Source organism: Erigeron canadensis, chromosome 3 (assembly GCF_010389155.1).
Source record: "Erigeron canadensis isolate Cc75 chromosome 3, C_canadensis_v1, whole genome shotgun sequence".
Classification (NCBI taxonomy): domain Eukaryota; kingdom Viridiplantae; phylum Streptophyta; class Magnoliopsida; order Asterales; family Asteraceae; genus Erigeron; species Erigeron canadensis.
Genome location: NC_057763.1, coordinates 28953454 through 28968491, shown reverse-complemented (window position 1 = coordinate 28968491; position 15038 = coordinate 28953454). Strand labels below are relative to the sequence as shown.

At 34.6% G+C, this 15038-nt stretch overlaps 2 protein-coding genes across 2 annotated transcripts; both read right to left on the bottom strand.

Annotated features, from left to right (window-relative positions):
• Positions 1–764: 764 nt before the first annotated feature.
• On the bottom strand, positions 765–4044 carry LOC122592994 (D-3-phosphoglycerate dehydrogenase 3, chloroplastic-like). Its single transcript, XM_043765324.1, has 5 exons — positions 3496–4044; positions 2685–3061; positions 2499–2609; positions 2325–2420; positions 765–1883 (listed from the first exon to the last, which is right to left on the bottom strand). Exons 1-5 carry the CDS (start codon positions 4019–4021, stop codon positions 1212–1214), a joined length of 1782 nt encoding a protein of 593 aa, XP_043621259.1. The 5' UTR covers positions 4022–4044; the 3' UTR covers positions 765–1211.
• Positions 4045–4757: 713 nt separating this feature from the next.
• Positions 4758–8018, bottom strand: LOC122594486 (receptor protein kinase-like protein At4g34220). Its single transcript, XM_043766933.1, has 3 exons — positions 6928–8018; positions 6141–6587; positions 4758–5641 (listed from the first exon to the last, which is right to left on the bottom strand). The coding sequence occupies exons 1-3, from the start codon at positions 8006–8008 to the stop codon at positions 4986–4988; spliced, it is 2184 nt and encodes a 727-aa protein (XP_043622868.1). The 5' UTR covers positions 8009–8018; the 3' UTR covers positions 4758–4985.
• Between the last annotated feature and the right edge of the window lie 7020 nt (positions 8019–15038).

The following is a 15038-nucleotide window of genomic DNA, read 5'->3' as shown; positions in this document are numbered from 1 at the left end:
TATGCGAACGTATCGTTAAACACAGTTTTTTTTTTTGTTGATTTTGCTTCTTTTTTTTTTCTGAACCATCTTGGTACATATTATTACTTTAATTTTAAATCTTAATATAAGACATATATATATATATATATATCTAATTAACATGTAGTTTAATTTAAACAGCAACTTGCAATATGAACACATAATCATGTAAATAAAGCAAGAGTTCCAAAAACTTAAAAACAATCTGAAGTAAAGGGAATGCATTGCATTCCCTTTCCATTCCTTTTGTTTCACACATTGACTTTCATTAGTACTCCAAAACCCAGCATTCTCATATATATTGTGCACTTTATTGAATCCTAAAGATCACTATAAGTTATCTTTTCATTCACATTCTCATCATGAAAGTCAAGGCCATTAAGTTGACCAAAATATTTTGACTTATTCCCATATAATTCCTTCATATGCATCAAAGTCATGGCCTTCCCTTTCTGCCAAGGGACATATGTAATTGTTAGTAGTCCCTGTTTTTACGTAGATTTTGCGTCTAACAACAATATATGCAAGTAATGTCAAAAGTAAAAAAAGTAGAACAAGGGTGATGATTATTAATGTTTGGTTAACTATATATTGATTGAATCAAAAAGAGGATTAGTTAGAATAAAAAAATGAGTAATATGTATATGTATTTATCATAAAATAAAATAAAACATTACAAAAAAAATTTGCTTAGGTTGGTCAATTGATAGTAAGTCAAAGGCTTCAGAGGAACAAATTGGTAGTAAGTCAAAACTAAAGTGGATTTCAATTTAAAGTATACAATACATTCTTCTAAAAATGTTCTGTTCAAATTGTTGTGATAAGATAGCTCTGTAATCATATCCGACGTAGTAAATATTTATGAATATGAAGCAGGGAAAATCATACTAAAATTTACCTTTGTCATGTACTCATGTTAACCAACCTGACTAAAGCTCAAAAAAAAAAAAAAAAAAGAGAAAAACTGATCAAATATCTGTTTGTGTTTTGAATGCATCTCATTTTACCCAAACTCCATATAACGCAATAAGCTGCATCATGACCATTCTGCAATGGGCGAAAGCCTGACAAAGCAATGCTGAATGGATGCAGAATGGCCGCCCTCGACCCATGACCAATATGAGCTTGAAGCTTCCTCAATGCAAAATAAAACAATATTTAGGCCAAATCGAGCTTATCCATCACCCACACTACAAAGCAAGAAAGACAAACTCTTCGACAGCCGGAATCTCTCCAATCCTCTTCAACGAATCTTTACTCGGTTTCTGATCAACACCAATTGTCATAATAGCTTGTTTTCTTGGTGCAATCCTTCCTACACTCATGAAGCTCACATTTACATTCTCTTCTCCCAATATTGTTCCTACACTTCCAACCATACCTGGTTGATCAACCTGCCTGCAAAGTATAATACTTCCTTCCAAACTCACATCCACATCAAAACCTCCAACTTTTGTCAAATGTGGAACCCCGTCTTTTACCCGCCCCTCCACTTTAATATCTCCAGCCTCGGAGATTGCACTGGCAAATCTTGACTCTACATTAGCAATTTGGACCTGGATGAGCTCAAGTGGCTTCTCGGGTGACCCATCTAAGATGACCCATTCTTCATTGATTTGGAGTCCTCTTTGTTTAGCTGTAAAATCTGCATTCACTATGTTGACAAAGACACTGGAGATAGGCTCGAGGAGACCTTTTGTGATCATGGCACGGAGTAGTCTAGTGTCCAGATCATCAGGAGCTCTGGCAGATGAGTATGTGACCTTTACGGATTTTATACCACTTCCCCCTGCTACTAGTTGGACAGCCAACCTTCCAAGTTTTTCAGAAAGTGTAACATATGGCTTGAGTTCTTTAAGTACCTGCGGCAGAAACCCAGAATAATATGGCATGGCATTTTTCAAACAGATCACCAATCAGATATATACAGAAGACATATGGCAAACTGGGTAAACCGGGCAAGTTGGGTAAAGAGTCAAAACGTTTAATGTTTTGTGCAGATTAAAACAGGTCATTTGGGGTTCACCTGAAAGACTATCTTTTTGCCAAAAAAATATGTAAGAATATAACTAAAAAAAGTCATAAATTTTAAAGAGGTCTAATTTTTTTCAAAAGTGAACTAGGATATTTTACACATAAAAAAATAGGCTTCGGATAGCTTTCTACTCCTATAGACCATTAACAAACTTTTTTTTTTTGACCCTCTAGATTAAAGCCATAACATGAATGACCTGTTTATAGCTAATGGGTCGAAATCATCTCTCCCCAAGGCTACAGATTAGAAACGTAGCTATGAGTAGTACCTCAGGAGGAACCATGGGCGCATTTACTGCAGTAGCAGCAAGCTCACCTCTTAAGGCTCCAACAACAGCTTCCGCGATTTCAATTGCTACTCCTTCCTGCAAAAAGCTTGAATAAGACCCTGTGACAATAGGTGAAATTGAATTAAAAGTACAATGCTTTCAATTATCACAAACCTGAGCTTCCATAGTACGAGCACCAAGATGAGGAGTAGCAATGACTTTTTCATGATTAACCAACTTGTTATTCTTTGGTGGTGGTTCTTCAGTGAAAACATCAAGTGCAGCCTGCAAGTACAAAACACATTAACTAAAATCTATGCACAGACAACCAAAAGAGGGAGACGAGAAACGAATAAGTACCTGTGCTACTATGCCGGCATCCAATGCTCTCACCAACGCATCTTCGTCTATCACTCCCCCACGAGCAATATTGATCAGTCTAACTCCTTTCTTCATCTTTGCAAAGTTTTCGTCATTAAAGAGTTTAGATGTAACAGGAGTGAGAGGCATGTGAAGTGAGATGAAGTCAGCTGTTGAAATGGCTTCATCAAAACTCACTAAATCCACGCCAATTGCATGAGCACGTTGCGGTGGAGCATAAGGATCATGTGCAAATATATGCATACCGAGGCCCTTAGCACGTCTAGCAACTTCTGTCCCAACCTTCCCAAAACCCATCACTGCCAGAGTCTTCCCAACAAGCGATACACCCATATATTTGTTTCTCTCCCACTTTCCTGCAGTGCTTTACCATGTCATGCATATAATATAATAAATTCCAAAAGAGACAAGAATGCAAGGATTCACTTGTCAGATATGATAAACAGACAAGAATCAACAACCTTTTTGACAAGAAAAACAACTAAACAATAGTGCTTATAAATCATATAAGCTTCATGAACCACAATATTTCACAAAAGTTGGATTCAATATGAATATGGACATAACATTAAAAACTATAAGTGTAATTAAGTATAATAAAAGGCAAGCATTTCAACAAGTTCTGCTTTAATACAATCAGCAAACCAACAACACTCTGTTAGCTTATATTTTAAGCATATTATTGGGTCAATTTTCGGTACCATCAATTAACAACAAAAAGTCCTCCTTCAAGCTAAACTATGAAATGCTTAAAACTTACAATCTACATTATAATCAAATCTTGACTAACCAGATTTAATAGAAGCATTAGCCTGAGCTACATTCCTTGCCATACAAGTCAACAAAGCAATCCCATGTTCAGCAGCTGCAACCGTATTAGCATTAGGTGCATTAACAACAAGACACCCATGTTCTGTTGCAGCTGCCAAATCGACATTATCAATTCCAACACCAGCCCGTCCAACAACTTTAAGTCTACCTAAAGATGACTCGAAAACTTCACGTGTCACTTTTGTCCCACTTCTAACAACCAAAGCATCACAAAGTGAAATCTTGGTACACAAGTCTTCATGTGTTAGATTATATGAACAATCAACGTTTGCAAATGTTTTTAAAAGACTTATTCCTGCTTCTCCAAGTTCTTCGGAGACCAAGATTGTTGGTTTTGTGTTCATTGATGATGATGATAGGACTGTGAAAGAATGACGGCGGTTGTGGTGACGTGGCGTGGAATGGTGGGTCCATAATGATGGGTTTTTGTGTTTGATGAATGGTTGGAAATTTGATGATGATGATGATAAAAATAAAGCTGCCATTGTACGCTGTTTTAACTTTGGATGTTTTGATAACATGCGCTGTTTTAAAATTGGATATATATTTGTGGTGTGGATTTATTATAAAGGCTATATGTATTCCTCTGCTTATTCCTCTGTTTCTTCGATTAATGGTGATCAAAAAATGGATTTAAGTGCATTAGCTAAAACGAAATTACGTGATTTAATCATATATAACTTTGCTATAGAATTTGAAAAATAAATGGTTTGACTAAGTTGGGTTCGATTAGGTTCGGTTGTGACTAAAATGTTAGATGATCAATTGAATGAAACTGACTCAAATATATTGCAAAGCAACGTGGTTTGCATTAGTGGTAAACACACTGACCTCTGGAGTTCAATCCTCATCCCATGCAAAAGGTCGGAGGTCCTTTTTTACCTTTTAGGTATAACCTGGAAGTAGCCTAGCTATCTACCTTGGCAGGGGTAAGGTGTGCCTACATCATAACATCTCCAATACATTGTCGAGGTATTGGGGCTCAAAACCCGCGAAAGACGGCAGTGAGCAGTTTCTTTCTTTGACTCAAATATATTGCACCAACTTGACCTAATTGTCAAAAGTCTTGTATTTTTACATGAACTCAGTTTTGATGCTGCTTCAGGTAAACTGTCTTGAGGGTGGCTAATAAAATGGTTGAACCGACTACGCGCAGAAAAAAAAATGATTTCACCACTATGTATCTCTAATCGTTCCTTTGATATGCTTTGGTCCATGAAATAAATTTAAAGCCAAAGTGCTAACACAATTTTTTTTATTACAAAACTCACTAATTAAGAGCTACATTTAGCTAGCTGATCAATTAATAGATCAGACATACAATACTTTTGGTCTTAAACTTCACACATCCATCTTACAAAATCTACAACAAATAATATCATTGTCAGAAGACACAAAATGGTGACCTTTGACATCTTTTCCATCCTATTTATCTGATCATGCTTGACCTCATGAAGGGCTTGGGATTTTTTCAAGTACTTGTAATGCCTCTTTCATTGAAGGTCTCTTTTGTGGAGCCGATGATGCGCAGTTGAAACCTAACTTGAAGCACATCAACAAACAATCTTTATGTTTATGCACATCAACAGTAGTAAACGCATCAATTATTTCTAAAATCTTGGTCTCATTGTTAGAAATTGATAAGTCTGTGTTCCAATGAGCCAATTCTCTAGTGGATAACATCTTCCCAGAGAAAAGCTCGATCAGAATAACCCCAAACGAGTAAACGTCCCATTTGGGGTTGGGTTTAAGGGTCTTTGTAGACTCGGGTGCTTGATAAGGTGAGGTCCATTTATGTAAGCTTGTAGATGGAGTTACATAAGTAGTGTTGTCGTTATTTATAGAGGAAGTTATTGCACTTTTGCTGCCAAAGTTTCGAGTCGACTTGTCTGTTATGTCACTTTTTTGCCCTGATACGAGCCACTCTAACCCAAAATCACTAATAAGAGCATCCATTTCAGATGTCAAGAGGATGTTGCTTGGCTTTATGTTGCCATGGACATGTTTCTTCTCGTGAATGTACAATAGCCCCTTGGCAATCCCTTTTGCTATCTTGAGTCGGACCTCAAAAGAAAAGTGACACGACGACGTCGAGCTAGCCTTCTCTATAAATTCATAAGATACCAAACATAATTAGTGGATTAAAATCAGATTTATATATATTAAGGTTTAACTTAATAATTAGTAGTTTACTAGTTTAGCTAGATTAGTGCTTTTGCCTGTAAATATACTAAAGTATACACGCATCTAATAGAATTTATATAATGAATTTGTAAATGGGATGTGCGCATGTGAGTGAGTTAGTGACCACGGGAGATTGTGGGGTTACAAATATTTGGCATATTATGTGTTTTTTTGTGTATGGAGATAAGGTGAAATTGCCTATTCCTTTCAATTGGGAATCACAAACAAATGTAACATATCATTTTATTTAATTGATATGAAACTAAAAGTCTAAAATTTGAGCAAGTGATATGTCATATTCCTAAAAGGCTAAAATAATAGTATCTCTAATGACCCTTGTATCTCACGGTCACTAACCTAGTCCGTGAGATACTAACATATGTTAAAAAGAACAAAGGGAATGAGAGAAAGGTGGCGTACTATAAGCTGCAGAGCCAGCCAAGCTTCCGCCCGAGACATAATCGCAAATCAAAAGTTTCTCTTCTTCGCCCCAATAAAACCCACGAACCTTCACCAAATTCGGATGTCGAATCTTACCCAAAACCCTCACTATTTTCTCAAACTCTACCATCTTCTCCACTCCTCCACACTTTGACATCCTCCGAACAGCAAATGCCACCCCTCCATCGCCGCCACTTTTCACCACCGCCTTATACACAATGCTCCCACTACTTGAACCCAATATATACGCTGACGCCTTCAATAATGTCTCCATTTCTAACTCGGTCTCCCCGTCCACCAGAACCAAACATTTGTTATTATTATTGTTGTCGTAAATATTACCAACGGATTCATATTCTGTTGATGCTTCCGATGTTTCTTCTTCAATTCCACCGATGAAACAACAACGAGAATGGACTGGTGAATCTAGTAAACAAAATTTCACAAGAAACATAATAGAGTTATCATAAATATAAATCAATCAAAATAAAACTTTGAGATAAGTGTTTTGACTTTTTGTAGTCTTTCTTTTTCAAATTCAAAATTTTATACTCGTATTAAATATTATTGTTTGTGTTACATAATACTATGTAGTACTTTACGCATTAAAACCTAATTCATTGAGATAATTTTCATCAAGTATTATACGGAGTAGAACACAAACACAAATATATAAACTCAAAATTAAAAAAGATAGACTTCAAAAAGTCAAAATAGAAGTATATGTTTCTCTGAAAAAACAAATTTAATTACACTAGTAGCTTACATGTCGAAGTGGATTCGCCGATTTTGACAGGCATAGATTCTTTCATGTTTTGATTCATTTTCTTCTTACGAATTCGGTATGCATAGAAGATAAGAACCACGAAAAGCGCCACAGCAGCTGCATCTCCAACCACAATGGCCACAACTTTCCCTATATCAACTTTTCCATGACCGCGGTCATTTGATTTCTCCGAGGTTTTAGGAATCGCTGCAATGGCCGCAGTTGAAGGATACTCTAAGGAAACATTAGGTGGGAGTGAATGTGATGAAGGAACTGTGCACATTTTCTTAAGTGGTTTCCCACATAAGTTCAAGTTTCCATCAAAATACTCGGATTTCATATTAGACAATGTTTGTGGAATTTGTCCTGAAAAGTTATTATACGAGAGATCAACGATAGCTATCTCCGGAATTTTACTGGCGAATTCCGGAGATAGAGAACCTATAACTTTGTTATGTGAAAGATTTAAGTAGTTTAAAGAAAAGCCTCCAAAATCAAGAGGTAATTTTTGGTTAAAAAAATTGTAAGATAAATCTAATACTTCAATAGTATCAAAGCCGCTAGACACACGACCAGATAAATAGTTATGTGAAAGGTTAAGAACCCGAATATTATGAAACATGTTATTAAACATTTCGGGCAACTCACCCGAAATAAAGTTATAAGACAATGCAAGTGTTTCAAGGTTTGAAATGTTGAAAAGTGAAATAGGAAGAGTTCCATTTATTGAATTATTTGATAAATCAAGAACACGAAGATGTTCAAGACGACTAATAATGTCGTTTGAGATGGAACCGGTAAGGCGAGAATTTGGGAGGTCTAAACGGATGACTGAACCGGTTTGTGGTGCACAAGTGACACCAGACCATGAACATGGTGTGGGTTGAGTGTGGTTCCAAGTTTGGAAAACTGAAGGTGGGTATGAAAGAAGATTTTGTTTGAAAGAAAGGAGTGTGGTTCCATCTTGGTTAAGTGCATATATTGAAGAAATTAGGATGGAAATTGAGAAGATGAAATGAAGAAACAGAGAAGTTGTAATCATGATGAGATGATTGCTATTGGTGTCAATTTTGTGCCTCATAAATGAACCACCAAGGATAATAAAATGCATATATAGAGAGAGATAGATAGTTAGGCATACATCTACTGTTTCACTATTTTCAGATAAAAATAGTACAAGTATTTTGTTGTATATGACACTGTTTTGTTTTACATTGTAAGTTGCTTTTCGTAAGCAGTATAGTTGTATACAACTATGGATATTATTCCCTTCTTCCCATTTCGGTAAAAGCTAATAAAAACTCTTATTAGGTTTCTATTTACCAAAAAACGATAAAGACTTTTGGTTCGGGTTGGGTCGATTTTTGACTAAAACCGAAAATAGAACCGTTATAACTCGGTTTTTAAAAACTAAACCATTGGGTTTCCGTTTTTTTGATTTGGGTTTATTTTGGTTCGGTTTTTCGGTTTTAGTCAGTTCTTAACCACTTTTGGTTTGGGTCAAATTGAGCTTAAAAAGTTTATAAGTTTATACACTATAATTACACCATAATTAATTTCAACAAGTTTTCAAAAAAATATTTATAACAATAACACTACAACAATGACAACAAATCCATAAAAGCAAATCAATAACACTATAACAAATTTTATAAATAACTATTTATATGTTTTACGCATTGTTTACTTACACAATTATTAAAGCAAATCAATCTTGTTGTGTATTTTCAATTAAAACATATAAATGATATTTTTATATACACCTAAAAATACAAATATATTAACATATTTACCAAAAATTAATAATAAAATGGTTGATGTGCATTTTTTTTTATTAAACTACCTAAGTTTTAAATTTATAATTCAAGGTTTTACTTAATCTATCTTATAACACAACTAAGAGCAGTGTACTCTGTCTAGTAGTAATATAGTCTAAGTAAGTCCAAGTTCGTTCGCATGGAACTTAAACTAAGGAAATTAAAATACTTAAAATTAAGAAAGAAGGTGGGTAAGAAAGAAGATTTTGTTTGAAAGAAAGGAGTGTGGTTCCATCTTGGTTAAGTGCATAAATTGAAGAAATTAGGATGGAAATTGAGAAGATGAAGTGAAGAAACAGAGAAGTTGTAATCATGATGAGATGATTGCTATTGGTGTCTATTTTGTTCCTCATAAATGAACCACCAAGTAGAGGTGCACGGAAAAACCGGTTAACCGAACCGATTCGAAAATTAACCTTTAATCGTAACCGGTTAGTAACCGATATCATACTAATCGATTATAGGTTTTTAAAAACCGACAGTTATTAGTCGATTAGGATTTTCGAAATCAATAACCGATTAATAATCGGTTAACCACAAACCGATTAATTTTTTGGGATTAAACCGGTTAACCGGTTAACTGGGGTACACAAATTATATTGAATAACCAGGCGTCCAGGCTCCCAGTCCCACACTCCCACCGATCGATCAGTATACAAATTACAAACCCTAACAAATCGAATCCCCAATCAATCGAATCCCCAATCGATCGAAATCCCCAATCATATAAATACTTATAAACCCTAACAAATCGAAATCTTCACTAACTTGATCGAAATCCCCAATCATACAATTATATTGAATAATCAGTCGATCCTTTTTATACTACTGTAGATATAGTCAATTGCAACACTAGTGCTCACGATTATAAACTCTTATTTTACAATACACATGGCTACCACTAGTGCTCACGATTCTAGTGAGTTTGGTGCTTCCACAACAAGTGAATTAACTGTGGTTAATATCCTAGCAACCACAAGGAAACAAAAAACATGGGTAAATTTTGATTTATGCGAGATGTTGAATGGAAAGCAGAAGGCCAGATGCAAACATTGTAAAACTTTTTTGGCAGCAGGTGCCAATTCTACTTTAAATACCCATATTAAGGACCATTGCAAGGTATTAAAAGGCACTGCAAAACCCGGTCAATCACAGATGTCGAAAGAGGGGGGTATTTTTAGTTATAGTGTGGAAAAGGTTCGTAAGAGGATGGCTCAGTTTGTTATTCAACAGGGTTTGTCATTCAATCACTTTGACAACCAACGGTTGACTTCGTTGATTCGTGACACGCTTCAACCTTCCTATACTCATGTAAGTCGTAATACCCTTAGAAAGCATTGTATAAACATGTGGAAAGAAGTTAAGGAACAATTAATTTTGTGTTTTGAAAACTTACAAACCGGTGTTAATTTAACCACTGATGTTTGGTCTGCCCCCCATGGTTTACCGGATTCGTACCTTTGTGTTACAGTACTTTGGGTCGATCCAAAGACTTGGCAATTGATGAAAAGCACAATTGCGTTTGAGATGTTTGGATATCCACATACGGGAGATGCGTTATTTGAAATTTTAGATGAAGTGATACAAACTTATAAGTTGGAAAAAAAGATTTTGTCAATTTCTTTTGATAATGCTTCAAATAATACTAGTGCGGTTCAAAAGTTGAAGATAAAGTATGAACCTATCTGTAAGGGTGTGTTTTTTCATAGTAGATGTGTTGCACACATCATTAATTTGGTTGTGCAACATGGACTAGAAGTTCCCGCGATTAAGAAGGTAAAAGATGTTTTTAAAGAAATGTTACAAGATGTTTTTTCAAGTTCTAAAAGAAGACGTAAGGAGTATGAGAAATTATGCAAAGACTTAAATAAACCGTGTCTTGGTCCTAATTGGGATGTACCGACTAGGTGGAATTCTACTTGGAAAATGTTTGATAGTGCTATCCAACAAAGACCTACTTTAGAATTGTTCCATGACGGTCTTGTTTCAAAAGATTTGGCACCTCAATTTCCTACTGTGGGTTGGGATAGTATTGTAAAATTAACCGAGTTACTTGAAGTTTTTAAAACTTCAACCACTATTTTGTCCGGAGTTTATTATCCCACTAGTAGTTTGGTACTAAAACAACTATATTTGATGTGTGGAAAGATAAATGACTTTCAATTTGGGGGTAACGTTTATGAAACAATGATAGCTCCAATGAAAGCGAAGTTTAAAAAATATTTTGAAGAAATGCCGCCCGTAATTACTTGTGCCGCCGCATTAAACCCGTGTTTAAATGTTGCGGGTGTGGAGTTGTTAATAGAAAACATATGTTTCGATTTGGATTTGAACGATAATGACTCCAATTTCTCGGATAATGCAATTAAACATTTTAAAAAATGTTTAGAAGATATGTTTGATGTGTATTTGGTTAAATATGGTTCGACATCAAACATACGCCAACAAATGGCTTCGGAGTCGTCAAGCTCACGGGCGAACCCCGAGCTAAATTTGTATAACACTTTGAGAAATGTTAGTAGTAAGCGGTCTCGGGGTAGCACCCAATGTAGTGAGCTCGGAAGATATATAGGAACCGACTTTTTGGCAACAATGCTTCCTGAAGAATTTTCAAACTTTGATATTTTAGCTTGGTGGAAAGAAAAGGAAGCCCACTTTCCCGTTCTAGCTGCCATGGCACGTGATTTATTAAGTGTCCAAGCTTCCACGGTAGCTTCGAAGTCGGTTTTTTCTCTTAGTGGAAGGGTTTTATCAGTTAGAAGAACAAGGCTCACTCCAACTTCTCTTGAAACGTGCATTTGCTTGAAAGACTACTTGGACGCCGCTGAACGTATACAAGATGTGACTAGTCTTGAAGATCAACTTGCCATAGAAGAACCCATACATCTCTATGAAGTATCACAAGGAAAGGCCACTCCACTTTCTGACGATGAACTTGACGAGTAAGTTTTGTTTTGCTATTTAGTTTATACTTTAGATGTTTTCTGTTTTCTGTTTCTCTTTTGGATATTACGCATCTGTTTTCTGTTTCTGTTTTGAGTTGGTTTTCGTTTGTGATGCAGCTGATGTTGCTCCTGTTGCTGTTTGTGTTGCTGCTTTCCTGTTTTCTGTTCTGTTCAGTTCTGTTGATCTGTTCTGTTCTGTTTCGGTTTCTGCTTAATTTTCTGGTTCTGCTTAATGTTGTGGTTCTGTTTGTGTTCTGTTCTGTTCTGTTTGGTTCTGTACTTCTGTTCTGTTCTGTTCTGTTTGTGTTCCTGTTTCGGTTTCTGTTCTGTTTTCTGGTTCTGTTCTATTAGTTTCTGGTTCTGCTTAATGTTTCGGTTTCTGTTCTGTTTTCTGGTTCTGTACTTCTGTTCTGTTCTGTTTATGCCATGAAAAATCTGCTATGAATATGCTATGAAGAAATCCATAGCAGTTTATTAGTTCTGTTTATTAGTTCTGCTATGAAGAAATCTGCTATGAATATGCTATGAATCTGTTCTGTTCTGTTCTTTTCTGTTTATTAGTTTCTCTTGAATATGCTATGAAAAATCTGCAGGTTTAACATAGCCAAAATCTGCAGGTTTAAAATCTGCAGGTTCTGTTCTGTTCTGTTTGTACTACTGAAAAATCTGTTCTGTTTATTAGTTTCTCTTGAATCTGCAGGTTTAACATAGCCAAAAGCTTCTGTTCTGTTTATTAGTTTATCTTGAATCTGCTATGAATATGCTATGAATCTGTTCTGTACTACTGCAAGTTTCTGTTTGTTCAAGAAAAACGGTTAACTGGAATAGGTTAACCATTTCGGTTAACCGGTTTATATAAACCGAAATCGGTTCCATCAGTTTGGTATTTTTCATGGATTAACCGGTTATTAACCGGTACCGGTTAACCGGAACCGTTTAATTTTTTTAAAAAAAAAAACGATTACGGTTAGTAAATTAAATAACTGAAACCGGTTAACTGGTTTTGACACCTCTACCACCAAGGATAATAAAATGCATATATAAAGATAGATAGTTAGGCATACATCTACTCTTTCACTATTTTCAGATAAAAAATAGTACAAGTATTTTGTTGTATATGAAACTGTTTTGTTTTACATTGCAAGTTGCTTTTCGTAAGCAGTATAGTTGTATACATATTATTCCCTTCTTCCCATTTCGGTAAAAACAAATTAAAACCCTTGTTAGCTTTCTATCTATATCTATATCTATACTCCCAGCAAATCCTCCCTATTAATTATTTCTGTATTTGAAATACCTTATTTGCTTTTGGACATTTTTTATTCTCATAATACCCTCTCCTCACTAAAATCAGGTACGCTCCAACCACTGTCCCTCTTTTGTAACCCGCAATTTTGTTAACGCTGATATGAAAATTACTACCATCAATCGCTGTCACTTCCGCTCACCGCCGCAGTATACCGCCGTTGCATCGCGCGGGTATCCATCTAGTATACCAAAAAACAATGATGTTCTTGTATACTAACCGAGTGTTAGTATGACAAATTACAACTGATGCTAAAAGCTAAATTGTCCATTTTGACTTTTTAAGTTTTTTTAAACTTTAACTATAAATATCTTAGTTTGTTTTATTGAATGCTTGATATAAAGTATAAATGGATTGAGTATAAATGGATTGAATTTTGAATGTATTTTCTATTGATCAACTGTTATATGTATATAATATAAACAAAGATAATTTATTGTTAAAAGTTAAACTTGAAAAGTCAAGCTTAGACATTTGATTAAATGGGACGGAGTATTATCTATCATCTATAACAAAAATATCGAGAATGGCCTGTGCATTTTGTATGGCAACATTAATCGGACTACTGTATATATGAAGTTTAAGAGTTTGCTGCATTAGGCTACTTTTACATGCTACCTTGATTTGCTTTCATGCTTGGGAGTTTGGGTTTCTCAAGTATTTTGTAGGAGGCTTATCTTTTTATAGGGAATGATTAATCCTTTGACCTAAAAATTTTCATAATTTATAGGATGGTGATATGTGAAATTCAATAAGTAAGATTAAGAAATTAAATGGAATCCACTTGTCACATTCATATATTGGACGGTCATCTTATTTACGAGGTGTTTCTCTTTTTAGGAATGGAGGTGATTGGACGCAATAATGACCCATCAGCAATTTTGTTTTGCAGTTCAAAAATAAGTAACATTCTACTCTACCCGCGGACCATGTGCTAAGAAAGCCGATATGAATTTTAGATCATTAAAATTCTTGAACCCGCTACAATGCTTCTTAGAGACCCGAAAAAATGATACGACGTTGTCAAGAGTACATTCTAGTTTAATCAATTTACTTATCGAGAATATTAGTGAATTTAACCAATATAGATATATAAAATTATAAATAGTTTGGAATAAAACAGAAGTGTCTAAAAGTCTACTTGTGTTTAATAAAATGTAGTTTTCTCCGGTATGATGTTTTAGTAAACATATATATACAGAAAAGTTTCGATTACAATTCTTAGTTCTTATTGATCTTTTCTTGTAAAAAAATGCTTGAAGTTGAATTATTTAGTAATAAAAATACTTACATCTTACAAATAACTTCCTGTGTGTTGTATTATGTTTTACATTGACCCATTAGAATTTTAAAATCTAAGAAACATTTTGACATATTGTCAACGGAAAAGTTTCTTGAAGTAAAAGCCATAAAAAAGTCTCGTTAGAATGTTTTGTTGGGCTGCTTTTGGTTGTTTGTGGAGGTTCAAATGGGCTACAAAATTCCCTTTTGATATGTGTTTGTTGTTTGTGATGATTACAAGCTTATAAAACTTAACAAATTATTTCAACTATTTTATATTACTTGATTAAAGACAAATTAGTATCATCAAAGTATTTTGTATCTTCATTATCTGCTTAACCATGTCATCAGTATAGTATAATTGAGATAGCCATTTTATTAAGGAATCTATTTTATTTATTTTTTTGTTTTGTTTTCAATCACTTGTATTTTTTCAATTTCAAATGTCAAACAATATATTCTAGCTATAGATTAAAGGGAGTGGTCACACCACACCATATAAGTCATGGAAAAATGATTCTTTTTGCAGACATTATCTATCTTAAAAACTATCATGAAAAAAAAGTTACAAATTAAACTTTTAAATTTGATAAACATAAATAACCGACTTTTGAATTTTACATTATTTCCATCTAAAATACACATGTTTTACTTAAGATAGATACTGCATATTTTACCTAAATTTTCCCCATAAGTTATTAATACATCAAAGTCATTGATTTTCAATATGTTAAAACTGTAACTTCTTTTTAAATGGCAAAC

Bases quoted from the DNA above. Each gene is read 5' to 3' on its own strand.
- LOC122592994 (XM_043765324.1), bottom strand. From the start codon at position 4,021: ATGGCAGCTTTATTTTTATCATCATCATCATCAAATTTCCAACCATTC. The intron at 2,421-2,498 runs GTTTGTGATAAT...AGCTTTTTGCAG, and splicing joins CTCGTACTATGGAAGCTCAG to GAAGGAGTAGCAATTGAAAT. The intron at 1,884-2,324 runs GTACTACTCATA...TTTCTGCCGCAG, and splicing joins CGCCCATGGTTCCTCCTGAG to GTACTTAAAGAACTCAAGCC.
- LOC122594486 (XM_043766933.1), bottom strand. From the start codon at position 8,008: ATGAGGCACAAAATTGACACCAATAGCAATCATCTCATCATGATTACA. The intron at 6,588-6,927 runs GTAAGCTACTAG...TTTGTTTACTAG, and splicing joins CGGCGAATCCACTTCGACAT to ATTCACCAGTCCATTCTCGT. The intron at 5,642-6,140 runs GTACGCCACCTT...ATGAATTTATAG, and splicing joins GGCTGGCTCTGCAGCTTATA to AGAAGGCTAGCTCGACGTCG.